Source organism: Drosophila busckii, chromosome 3R (genome assembly GCF_011750605.1).
Source record: "Drosophila busckii strain San Diego stock center, stock number 13000-0081.31 chromosome 3R, ASM1175060v1, whole genome shotgun sequence".
NCBI lineage: Eukaryota > Metazoa > Arthropoda > Insecta > Diptera > Drosophilidae > Drosophila > Drosophila busckii.
The window spans coordinates 14,193,950-14,207,938 of NC_046607.1; the positions used below are offsets into that span (position 1 = coordinate 14,193,950).

Here is a 13,989-nt window from a genome sequence, read left to right on the forward strand (position 1 = left end):
ACTAAGCATAGCTGATTAGTAAATCAGAACTACTGCATTTGCCAAAGCTTTTAAGCGCAGCGCTGTTATTGTTTGCAAAGTCTTTAACATGCCACACAAATTGAATTGGCAAGTCAACAAAGAATTGGCACATGAATTATTTTGATTAGCGCATGTTAAATTGGCTTCAATTGACTGCAGAGGCCTACAGAGATCCTGCTGCTGGTTGCTTTATATTAATAAAGTCAGTGCGCTATATCAACCACATAAAGCAGCAGCCAATTTTTTTCATAAATTTATAACCAAAGCTCATAACGAATGCCCTTGATGTCAACGGTCGAAAACAGTTTGGCAAATGTTTTATTGCGCACATAAATTGCAATTAGCCTCAGCGCCTACCGGGATAACTGCGCACTCGCCAGGATACGCATGTGTGCGCGCCCAGGGAGTGCCCACACTCTGCCGCCTGGTGGGTTGGTGGGTTAACAAAACATCAATTGACTTATTAATGTTTGCGGTCGATGCGAAGCTGACACAAAAACAACTCAGCCGCAAGCAACTTCGCAGCGATTGGCAACGCGTGTGTCCAAGTAGCTCACTTGCCCTAAGGGCTGCCAACCTCTAACGCCGCCGCTGCCACTTTGGACGTTTCTTGGCAACGTCACGCCTGTGTTTAATGTAAAAATATGGCTTTAATGCGTTACCAAATGTCAGTGGCCGCTATGTATAAAAATTGCTTTCGCTTTACTCGAGGCACATTAATTGCATTTGTGCTCAGCATAAAAAAAAAAAACGAAATCATTTAATTAGCTATTAAAAGGAAAAGCTTAAGCCAATTATATGGAATTTTAGTAACTAATTAGTCGACATTAGGCCATCACACTGCGTTAGGCTTAAATGTTAAAAATAAAATATATGCTTGCAACTAATTAGCAACAGCCAGGCTGAGCTATGTTTAATATTCATATTTTTAAGCAGCACTTCATATCATAGATTTATTTATTATTTATACGCAGCGTATACATTTTAATGCTACTTTTGCACAGCTGGGGCAGAATTAAAATTCAGATGGTAAAAAATCTGCGTGAAAAATACAAGTTGAATGACAATTTGATTGATTGACTGCATTTCTGTGTGTGCAGTCAGCTTGGGCAATGTTTTAAGAGCGCAGCAAAAAGTAAAGGCCTGCGATTTATTTTTTTTTACTGTTTTCAAAAGCGCTCTTAAGGCAAACGCAATGTAAAAACATTTAAGGTTTCAATTAAGTAAAATCCCAAATGACACAAAAAAATAACAGGAAAAAAAGAAAGAAAGGATTCGTTAAGGGTGCCACAATGAGGCAGCCGAACGAATTGTGGCGGCTTGAAGCAAAGCAAGGGCTGGAGCGTGTGTATACTGAGTAATCAATTTGGGACTGCCAAATTATATATGTGTGTGTGCTTGTGTGTATATATAAAAGCAAAAGCAGGTCGTTGGTTAAGTCTTTGGCCAGCACTTTCAACTGCCATGGGCAGTTGCCTCATTTTTGAGCTTAAAGCAGAGAAAAAAATTATTGAGCTTACGTGCAGCATGACAAACGATGCGCCAGCGTCTTGTATGTTTGTAAAACAAAAGCAACAACAACAACAACAAAAGGAAAAAACAAATCCTTCCATCAAATGTCAAAGTTTAGACTCTGGGCGTCGTACACTTGAGTTATATTGAGATTTATTGTGCTACCAAAATAGCTATAAAATAAAAGGTTAGACTGCCAGGTTAGCCTTTTAGGCATGGGAGGTTACATATCATTAATTATGATCAGCAGCAGTAGTTTATTTGTTTTTCAATTCGCCCAGTTGCAATTTATGTGGCAAGTTTTTGTAGGCGTCAGCTTGCCTTTCAATTTCACTTGCAGTTTGTTTGCCTTTCTTTCATGAGGTCCTTCGAATGCAGCTGCTTTGCTTGTCTGGCTGCAGTCCAATTGTAGTCCCGCCCCCCCCAACTGGCAGTCCAAAGCTTATGAAATCAACAAACTTACACTTTCTATGGACCAACGCCCACCATTGCAACAAAGGCTGCAAGTTGTTATGACAGTTTTTGTTCAACAAAAAAAAAAAAAGAGAAACTTGCAGCGCGGCCCTTAACAAATGCAAGTTAGTAGGCAAGCAGCTGCTTTAAAGCCAAAGCATTTCTTGGTAGTTTGATCATGAGTCTGATAAAAGCAAGTGCCAAGCGCTGCTACGAACATGTTTCTCTTAAGTGTGTGTACGTGTGTGTGTGTGTATGTTGCATGTGTTGAAATTGTGTGCTGATTAAGGCTGTGCAACTTTCGCTGCCCATTTTTCGTAGACTTTGAAAAGTTTGGGCTACTTTTTGCTCTCGAGGCTTTTTATCTTATCGATGTCTTGCCGCTGCTCGTTAGCATTGCCTTTTTGTTTGTTCCAGTCCTAGTCGCCGTCGCAGTCGCAGTCGCTGCTCTTGCTTAACCCAGTTCAAGTTCCAGTTCTCTGCATTTTATTATCTGAATACTCTCGCACAACGAAACGAAACCAAACGAAACTTTGCAATGTAAATTAAAAGCCAAAGCCAGCAACTTTTTGTTGACATTCCTTCTTTTTGGTGTGTTTTATTTTTTTTTTTTTTTGGGTTGCCCGGTTGGCTAAGCTACAAAAAATTACATGTATATAAGTATAAACAACATTTTTTATTGTTGCCGTGGAGCCAGCAAATAAATGTGGTTTAAACATGACAAGCCGTTGTGGGCTGCCGCCGCGGCTCGTTATCACCAAATATTTTTGCACACGAAATGAGCGAATAAATAAACCGAGGTCCACCAAATGGTAGAAAGTCGGAGTGCCACTCAACTCAGCCCGCCCAGTACAAATAACGTGGTTTACCTTCAGGCGGCGCACGAGGAAAAATAGCTCAGCTGCTTGGGCGCGTACTGAGGGGGGTTGGGGGTTGGGGGCTGGTCGCCTGGGTGAGTGACCGTTTATGGTCGTCAGTTTTTTGGCCTGCTGCTTGACAAATAAAACGTGAAATGTCAGAGCCGCACAAAAAAGAGAGTAACCAATAAAAGCTTAATTAACTGTTTATGGCCATGGCATGTTAACAGTATCCTCCAAACCCAACAGCACTCCGCAGTCATTAATTTACAGCTGCCGACTTGGTGAACTGGAGCAGAGAGAGCTGCCTGACATACAAACTCAAAAAACCAAAAATAAAATATTCCAATCGTGTGCCAGACCAAAGTATCGAGGGCAACTATCAAGCAAATATTTTGCCAAGCAGCTAATTGAATAAATAGGCAGCATACAAAAAAAAACTATTTGCTAATTTAAAGTTGAAACATAAATAGCTACGCTTTGGGGTCTCAGCTGTCAATATATGTTTTGAAATTTTAGTTTGAGCACTACTCGTAGTTACACATTTCGTTATATTGTTGTTCCTATCAAATTTCTAGTGTACTTCTTGGACTATAAAATGAATACAAATGAAGGCATTATTCAAAAAGATGACACCCACGGCGTGGGCGATAGCCGCATAGAGAAAAAACCAAGTGCCTGCAGTTTGCCAGACACTTTGTCCCATACATCACTCTGCGCGCCGTTTACCTCATGCGAGTCGTTTGAAACCATTTGCAAGGCGTGGCACAGCCGACGTCAGCAGGTGTCTACAACGACCATTAATACGCTGGAAGTGGACTTCGATGCCAAAGTTATAGACCTGACCACAAGGCTGCAGGAGCATGATGAGAACGAGGCAGACGTGGCCAAATGCTTGTCACTATGCGTGCTGCTCGAAGGACAGCACTTGCTGCTCACGGACAGCAGCGAAGAGGATATACCCAAATATACCAAGACAAGGTCGACAAACCAACGCTTCTTTGAGCCCGACGAAATACGCGATGCATTTGCTGCTTTCAAACTTTTTGATTGCGATGGCGATAACCTGCTGACGCTTTCACAGCTCAAGCTGGCACTCGAGAAACTCGCGGTGCCGCAAACGCATCTGGCAGCCAAGCAGCTAATGGCACTCATTGTGGGTGAGCAGGCCACAAGCGTTACCTTTTGTCAGTTTCTACTTATCTACTCGGCCATACTACGTGAAAGCGATGCCAGAGCGCAGCAGCAACTTAAAAGCGCTGAGCAACAAGACTAAATCGTAAACGTTGCGCCAAAAATTCTTGTGAACTTTCAAACATTATTATATATTTTTTGTATTAATTCATTTACCATTCGCGCACGCATTTAATATGCCGCATGAACAGTTTTGTCCTTGCGCTAAAGTGAATTCCATAAATCATAGTCAAAGTAAAAAAAAAATTAAACATAAAAACTTAACTAACCAATCAAACGTAATTGCTGCTGCGCGAACTTTTGTTGCTGTTGTTGGGCCACAAGCAAAATTGAACAAAAATGCTGTCCGCCCGCTTTGGCAGCAGCAGCTAAAGTGAAATGTGTGCCACACACGCCAAGTGTGCTGCCGAACTGTTAAGTTCTTTAATCTATTGCTGCGAGCCTCAACTGGGCCGGAACTGGCCCCGGTATGGGGGCCAAGCCAAAATATTTTCGTGCAAATAATTTGCCAGCTTAACAACGCTGAGTATTTGAATATTCCCATTAAATATCACATCTTTTGCACAGCAAATATTATCCAACTATGAACTAAAACTATGCTACTACTTCATATTCTTTTTAATCTTTTATGCAGCAGTTGCGTATTATGGCGTTATGCTGGCTTATGCCCAAATTGCCGTATTAAATTGCTAAGTAATTTTTCTAAGTGCAAAAAGGTAGCGCATAGAGTATACAATTATGTTGCCATTAAGCCAAAGCGCGTTGTGCTAATATTAATAACAGATTTTGCTGCTGCTGGCTGCCCCCTTTTGGTAGCGCGCTGGCAAATCTAGCACGCCATATACAAATTATAATGAAAATAGTAGTGGTTGCTCTACAAAAGCTGCGTATACGCAATGCGGCCGCTGACTTATGCAATAAAAACCAACGAAAGTCATGCGAAAATAATGAGCATAAGCGTGGGCACATTGAGACATTGGCGGCAAGGGACGGCAGCGACGTGAAAATAGTTTTCAAATTAAAATAAATGCCGCAGCTGAAATAACTTTTATGTGCCCAACAGCGAAGCAGCAGCTCAGCTATTGGAAAAGTGCCCTGTGAGTTTCGGTTGTGTGTGTGTGTCGGCACTCAGCAGCTAACCGAAATGCTATGAAAGTAAATTCAGTAGAAAATTAATTATGAACAACGATGATGGCGACTTTAGTGGAACCAATGCAGCGTAGTGTGGGACAAGGACATACCTTTTAATAGCATTGCCATCAATTTCGCTCAATTGCGCGCACAATCGCATCTAATCACGTTGAAACGACCCCAACTAGCAAGCGGCGGTAATAACAACAACAGCCAGTCAGCCAGCAGTGCAAGTAAAACTCTTGAAGCTGGCGATGCTTCGTCTAAATGTTTATGGTTATGGCTTTATGGTAGCTTGCGGTCCCTCTTTCTACTTTGCGCGCGTCTCCCTCTGTGTTTGTGCTGTTAAAAAAGGGTCACGTGTCAAATGTCATTGACATGGTTTGTCTTGCCTTTAAGTATTTGCGCACCAGCATACACACAAGCGAGACGAGACGCTTGGGCCAACAACAGCGCCAAAAAGTATGCCACGCTTTCTGCCTCATTTGCTGTGTGTCCTGCGCGCGCGCTGCGCATCACCGAGATTCCGCCTTGCCTAGCCGCTTGTTGCCAATGCAATTAGTTCATAACGAAGTTTTGCTCATAAACACAGCAGACACAGGCGATTTTAGAAAATAAATTATATATTAATATTATAAGCACAGCGTATAGCTAAATTTTAATCATAGTTTAGCTGTGCTCTAAATTCTGTACGAAATCTGCCATATGTGCCAAATGCAAATTGCGCCCATACTTTGACATATGCTAAGCTGTCAGCGTGACTTTAACTCAATGTCACAGTGTCTGCAAGTTCGTTTTGATGTTGTCCAGTCTGGCATATGCAAAATTCAAAGGCAGCAGCAGCAGCAAGACAGCAACTGTCATAAGTCTACGATGAAGGCTCGAGGCCGAGCAGCCTTGAATTTCTACAGCGATAAGTTGACAATAGATACATAACACTCAGCATACCCTTTTTGCTTTTTGCCTTGGGGACAGCTCAAAGATTAGACAAACCATTTTCATATCAAATTCCCCAGTTGTCCGAGACGTGCATAACTCATGAAATGTCTTGACTAAGTTTCAAGCCACAGCTGAGGTCAAGCAAAGCTACAGTGAACTAGTTTAAATTAAATAACAGTCAAGCGCTTAGCAAAACTAGGCCTAGTTACATTATTTATATTTAATAGCAGCCAATTTTGAGTGGGAATCGTAGCATTTGCATTGACAAACTGTTTGCAAAGTAGTTCAATTGCTTTTCGTGGAAAACGCTTCAATTCAACTAATTGCTTATTATATCAGCGTTTAGTTTGAAGTTAATTACACTTTTAAATCTTTAGCATGTTCTTAAAGCTTATCACATGAAAATAAATCGCAAGCAAACACAACAATTTGTTTTCGCTTTTGCTGTTGCATTTTATTTGTGGCAGCAGCTAAGTAGAATGCTGCCAGCGAAATTTGTGCAACGCTGCAAATGGCAGCGCGCTTTGAGCACAGCAAATGGTTAGTTGTAAAAGCAGCAAACAAAATACTTGATAAATAGCAGTGTACAATAAAAAATTGCAAAAATTGCAATGCTTTGGGCGAAAGCTCTAATAAAGTTGCGTTGTAATTTCAGCCCACTTTGTATTAGTTTTGATGCCACCCACTCCACTGCACGTTGTTATTTAAGTGGTAAACTCAAAACTTGAATGATTTTATTATAAACAGCAAGGCGAAGACACAAGCTCAGAGCAATAGACACTCAAGCAAGTGCAAAAACTGGCCTGACCATGGGCGTAGCCAAGTAAATAAAATGAAGCTATAAATACATGTAATTAAATAGTTACAAATGCAGCACTAACTACAAGAAGGATTAGCGTTGAACGCTGGTGTTATAGTCCTTAGCTTATTGGATCTGATTTGCCTCTAGAGCATTTATAAAGTTCGGAACAATTAGCTGCCTTCGCTGCAGTAATAAACCATAAAAAAGTATTAGAAACTCTTGACGAAATTAAAGCAAATTTAAATTTCTAGGCAGCTCACACTTTGCATCTCGCATTTTGTTAGCCAAGCTATAAACATAAAAGTATAGATTTGATAAAATCTTTACAAGTTGTCTAACTTGCAAAAGCTACAACACAGCAAAATTCAATCAGATTGTGTAAGTTGTGATAAAACTAAGAACAGTAGCAGCATATTGTAATGTAACTTTTGTTTTTAGCATCAAACATTAAAACAGTAAAACATGCAAGATAGTTTTTGAGCAAACAAAAACATTACTTGGCTTGAATTTTGGGCGTAGCCAGGTATGATGAAAATGTAAGTAAATATTGCTGATAAATAACACTGTACAAGCTGTAGAAACAGCTGCTAGCTAAATTATGCTACGCCCATGTGCGTATTACAGCAGCTTGAAATCAATCGCTTTAGAATGCGCCTCTTCGCACTAAAAAAAATAAAAGAAATTTTTGTTGCAGTGAAACTTTCTCAAGGCACTTGGCGCGCGCGTTTTAACATTTGCCTAGCTTGTGTTTTGCTCAACTTTATTGCAGTTGTACGTACGTATTTTTGTTTGCACAACAACAACAACAGTAGCAGCAGCAGCAGCAACATTTGCAGCACTGCTTTTAGATTCAATTTCCGCGTTCAAAATTCGCTTGTTGCTATTTTGCATAGCTTGAGACTCTGCCTGCAAATAGCTGTGACTTCCTGGTATTGCCAGTGGGGGCAAAAGCTGAGCCGGGTTATGCGGTTATTTACGCCGCTAAGGAGGTGTTCGTTTTTATGCCCACCGTCAAGAGAGAGAGAGATTGGCAACAGCATTGGCAGCTTCTGGCATAGGCGTAACTTGGCGTAACTTTTTCGCAGTCAAAGTTTTCCCAACCCGCTTTTTGCTTTAAGTAATTCGCGCACATTGTAAGATTTATGCACTCAGCAGCCAACTGCAACCAGCAAGCAGCAACCCGCAACTGTAGTTGAGCCAATACAGTTGGCAGTTGGTTGAAATATGTCAGAAGATTAAGTGAGCTTTTGCTTTTGTGAGAAATTCGAGCTTAAACTTTATAGAGCACTTGCTGGCAGTGCTGGCAGATTAAGTCAAGTCGAGCTAACTAACACAAACTTATGTTTTCAAAACTACTTAACACAATAGCAGTATTGGCTTAGATTTACCGATATGAATTAAACGCAATCGTTAAATTCTTTAAACAAATGCTCAATATCAAAATGCTAACATTTAATGCAATGAAAGCGACGAGTCTGACCGCCCACAAGCCAAATTGACTTTAGCAGTAAGCCAAATGTTTGAATGTGCGAGCGCAGTCAGAGATACAGACAATTTAAATGAAATTAAGTGTGAAATTATTAAAGTTTAGTGCATATAAAAGCAGCAGCATAAATTTTAGTGCTGCCATATAAAAAAGTGAAAGGCAAAATCTGCGCATTTTGAATCTATGCAATGTTCATTATTCTTTTGTCGCAGGCGGCACTTGGCTGGCAACGCTTCTTTCCCTTGCTCGGGGATTTGATGATGAAAAATTGAAAAAAAATGAAAGTCAACGTCGAGGCTTTACACTGACGCGCTTAACCCTTACACAGCCAGTCAGCCAAGCCGCCCGTCCGCCCAGTTGATGATAGTGAAAGGCAACTTTTATAATGATAATAATTTTGTGCATGATTTATGAATGAACAAGTTTCATAGCTTTAGTCCGCTGCCAAAGCCAGTCCAGGCAAACCTTGTGCAAACGTTAATTTTTACCAGAGAGCTACACCCACACTCTATTAACTTGCACTAGCCCAAGACACACACACACACACACACATAGCCTGAGGGCTGAGAGCAACCCAAAGTTATATTTTTTTTACTTTAATATTTATTTCAACTGTCGGACCGTTTTGGAGCGTTGTAAATTTGCATCTTTCAACGTTCAAATACACAGATGGGCTGCTCACTGGCCGCTGCCCGGGTCAGTGCTAAGCTTCGGAACCTGGGACTACTTCTACGTTTTATTTTAGAAAATCATTTCGCTGTGAAATTGTGTCCGCATAAGGATACGTAGCCTGGCGACTGCGCAGCACATGAGCTCATTGTAAATGCGCGCTAGTAAAACTTTTGCCAGACCGACTTGAGGTAGGCCAGCCCAGACCCAGGCCAAGGTAGTTCATTGCCTATTGCAATGGCGAGCGCGTTGCAGCCTGGCGCGCTGGCGTCTTGGTGGGCGCCATTAAATTGAAACCCCCCAAAAGTGCGCTAGGTTCGGCAATAAGGCGCTAGTTGTAAGTTGTGGAGCTTTGGCTTTGGTCGCGTTTTATAGCCGCTGGGCAACCGTCAGCTGATAATATGAAATTAATGCCAAGTTGCTTTATGCTAGAGGCCCCCAGAACGTTGAAGATTTACGAGCCATGCAATCGATGTTCAGTTGCATGACTGCAATTAGGCGTTGAAAACACCAAATTATGCAAAAAAGGCTGAGCGCGGTCAGGGTCAAAAAGAAAATATAACAACATTTAATAGGCTTATGGCTTGCCAACAGAGTAAATATAAAAATGCAAAAGTTTGTAAAGGATTTTAAGGTTTTTAAATACACCTGTATGCTTATTGTTTTAGCTGCTACTGACAGCATACGCACTCAATGAATACACACATGCATGCACTTGCAACAATGTAAAACGCACACACAGACAGCAAGCGAGAGAGAGAGAGAGCGAGAGAGAGTGGCAGTGAGACAAATTTTGAAATAAATTCTCCAAATGTGACAAGGACATTTGCATAGAAATTCTAATACCAAAATACGTATACAAAGATGTTTGCATGTGCATATATGTTTAAGTGTGGGTGGCCGCTTGTGGTTGTCTGTGTGTGTGTGTGTGGGGTGTATACATTTTGTTGGCACTATAATAGAATAGCAAAGCAGCCACTGAGGCCACATGTGTGAAAGCCTCCACCTTATGAGGGCGAATGCGAGTGCGGTGAGTCCTTTGCAAATGTTTGTTGCAGTTTATTTGCGCATGTAATTGAGGTCGTAAGCAACAAGCCAGTAAACAGACAGGGCTGTTGGCACAACATGGGTGCCTTGAAATTGATATGAAGTCTGTGGTAGCACCCTTCAGTTGAAACCTAAGTGCAATACGCTGTTACCCCACACACACACACACACAGAATCAGTTCAATTGCACATGCATTCAAATCAAAATTGTTTATTAATATTGATTTCATTTTATGCCACTACAGCCAGACAGATCAAATGTCAAACTTTCGTTGAGATTACTTTGACAGGCAATTTGTGTTTAACCACAAGGTATAAATTAAATTTAATTAAATACAAATTAATTATCTAAATCCATTTAAGCATTAAAATATTAATATACAACTGTAAATTGATAATTTACATTAGCTGCATAACATTTATTTGTATTTTTTATGCATTACTACATATTTATGCTTATGACCACATCGAGAGCGAAAAATTATTACAATATCAATTGTATGCAATTGCACATGATAAATTGGCTGGTCTACTTAAATTTTATGCAACAAACGCACAATTAGCCGAACGAACAATGAACAGTTTTAATTATCTTGTTGCACAGCACATAATAATCCAAACTAATTTACTACGCGTATAAATTTAATGCACGTGGTTAGAAGTAGAAGTTCCTGCGCGCTGTATACACAAAAATCAATCTAGGCAATGTAGCGTATACGCAATTAATTTGTTATAATGAAATGTAAACTGTCTGTTGGCAAACAAGCAAATATTGTGAGCAGCTAAACAGCGATAAGCAAAGCAAGTAAGCGACAAGTATGACATGAGTGCGTGTGTGTGTGTGTGTGTGTGTGCGTGTGTGTGTGTATGCTAATAAATAGTTTGGGATTGGGATTTGCATTTAAGTTTATGCGTAATGTTGGCAGCAGCGCAGTGTTTGCCGTTTAGTAAAATCTAAATTGCGTTTTGCTGTGAGCAGCTGACACATGGCAAAATTTATAGCACAGTTTTTGGCGCATTCTTGCAACACACAGAGCGAGAGAGAGACAAACGCAGTTGGAATACTCTAAGTGCAGTTTAATTAAACCCAGCAGTCATTGTTATGCTATACGCGACACGAATGTCGACATCAGCTTCAACCCTGGCATTGATTTATGTATTGCGCGAACGCGTTTTGTGCTGCGCGCGCTTGGCAAAGACGCGCTGAAGCCGCATGATAATCAAATGTCATTCTTGGCATGCCAGTCCACACCAGTGAAGTGAAGTCTGTTTCAGCCAAGTCAAGACGAGCCCCCTACACACACTTGGCGTCACATAATACACACACACTCGCACACACACACACACACACACACACACACACACACACACACACACACACACACACAGCAAGTGCTTAATTTATTTTGCATTAAAGCCTCATTTATCTTTTCTTATCGCTTGTGCAACAACATTGAAGATTTACTCGCCATGCCGAAACGAAAAAGTAAATAGCTGTAAAAAACGCAAAGCAACAGCACAAAGAAAAGTAAACAAGTATTCATGTATTTCGGCATGCGACACGCCCCTAATTTATGTGCCTGCCCCATCAGTTGCAAGTGCTTGTCGGCCTAAGTCCTGTGGTTGTTGCCGTCTGGACATACGTAGAGTAGTAGCCTTTGCTACCCCGTGTCAATGTCCTGCTGTCTGGCTACATCATGTGTGGCCTTTATTAATTGCAACGCCTCAACAAAAAAGTGTTTGCCATTTTCGTTCTATGTTTTGGTTCGTCCATTTTATTATCCTTTTGTTTTTGCCTAACCACTAACCACTGCAAAAAAGGCAACGCCTGCGGTTAGGCCTTAAATTGTTGCCAATTTTTATTTCTTCTGTTGTATTTTTTTAACGGCTGCTTCTTTTTTTTCCTCTATTACTGCTGCTGCTGCTGCTGCTGCTGGACATGATTGAATTTGGCAAGAGTGTGAAAAAATAACAAACACAACGCAAAACAAAAAACAAAAAAAAGGCAAAATTACGACTATGTAAAATGGATTATTCAAATTTAGTAGCAGACACATAGATAACGCAGCTTAAATTGAATTTGCAACTTGAAAACAAACTGGAATTGAATTCTTTGGCATCGAACAAATATTGTTAATTAAAAAGGTTGAGCGCGCAACTTTATCATAAATCAAAGTATAATAATAATTTTTAATGCCAGACACGGGCTTGTAGCACTAACCAGGTGTAGCTCACTTGGCTGCCAATAAAAAATGAATTATTTACAACAAGAGGAGGCCACGTTTGCCACGTGTAGCATGTTGCACATGTGCAGAGACCCACCGACGAGGCAGAAACCGAGTCCTGACTCGCACAGCAAGGCAAAAGTTTTGGTATTGCCCATATTGCCAGGCATTTGATATTCTTATTTAATGCCGTATTTTTGTTTTCTGTTGCTTGGCAAATGCCATAAAGTACAGTAGGCAAATATAAGTTTACGCACATGATATATAGATGCTGGCAAAGTTAATTACTTTTGCTCGCTTTGCAGTCGCTTTGAGCTATTCAATTGCTTGCCAGCAGCAGCAGCAAATGAATGTGTATGAGTAAGCTCAGCTGAGCTGCAATATTGTCATTTAAATCAAATTACGAGTATTTATCTACTTAGATCAGAACAGAGTAAGAGACAGAGAGCGAGAAAGAGAGAGAGAAAGAGCAACAGACTTTAGCCATTTACAAGGTCTTACTTTGTTTGCTGCTTTTGCTGCTTTTACTGGGTCAATGTAATAATTTGCACAGCAGTAAAACAAACAGTAACTACACAAACGTGCTAACGGTAAAGTGAAAGTGCAGAGCACAATACATACAACAACAACAATGCACTGCCAGCAACAACAAGAAGAAACTTACAATTGCCAATCGACAAGCAACTTTTTTTTTAGTGCTTTATTCCTTTGCTAAACGGAAATCGATTGAAACGAGCTAACTGGACTGGCTCATCGACAGCCACACACACACACAAACACACACGCAAAGATTGCTATGCATGTGTTCTGGAAATTGTGATATTTATATAGTTTTGCTTTATGCAAAAAGTTTGATTCTCTTGGTCATGTGTGTGCATATTGAATATGAAGAAAGTAAGTTGCATTATAAAAAGCAAAAAAACCACTTGAGCTGCGGAAAGTCAGGAAATCAAAACTTTTGACAAACACAAATGTTCTTCAAGAGATGTTTAAGAAATGAGAAATGCAGCTGAAGCTGTAGCTTGGAACACACGCCATTAAACAAGTGTGCAACATGGCGTATGCTTGTTTTTTATGCAAAGCGTAGAGTTAAACTTCGCTATTTAGCCTTGACCATTATTATTATTGTTGTTCTTGTTGTTGTTGCAGACACGCATAATAACACGCCGTGCAACAGCTTTTAGTAGCGCGGCATTAAAAATTAACTGTATGCAGCATAAAAAAAGAGAAAATAGAATCTGTGCCAAGCAACAGGCAAACAGGCAAACCTGCTACATAAATGAAAACTAATTTCAAGTTTTTTCAATCTGGGTTAAAAGCGCTTTTTTCACTTGCAACTTGCACTGCTGCCTTTGGCAATTTTAATCAGGCAAACGATTTGAGTTGCTACCGCTGCTGCTGCTGCTGCTGCTGCTGCGGCCAAAGGAGCAGTCGCTCCACTAGAGAGCAAAGGGCGCCCTTTTGCTGTAAACAGCAAACAGTAAACTGTAAAGTGCTGCACGCTGCTCATTGCTGTTTATATTTTGTACAAATCATTTGCAATTCGTTTGCCGGGCACTTATGAAACGTTTAAATGCCAGTTTTTAATTACACCCACCTGACTGGCTGCCTGGCTGGCTGACTGACTGGCACACAGTCATTGACTTGCTGATG

General features: G+C 40.6%; 1 protein-coding gene across 1 annotated transcript; it reads left to right on the plus strand.

Annotated features, from left to right (window-relative positions):
- Positions 1-3,334: 3,334 nt before the first annotated feature.
- LOC108601308 lies at positions 3,335-4,301 on the plus strand. The gene has a single exon (XM_017989208.2). It carries the CDS (start codon positions 3,442-3,444, stop codon positions 4,117-4,119), a length of 678 nt encoding a protein of 225 aa, XP_017844697.1. The 5' UTR covers positions 3,335-3,441; the 3' UTR covers positions 4,120-4,301.
- The last annotated feature ends 9,688 nt before the right edge of the window (positions 4,302-13,989 follow it).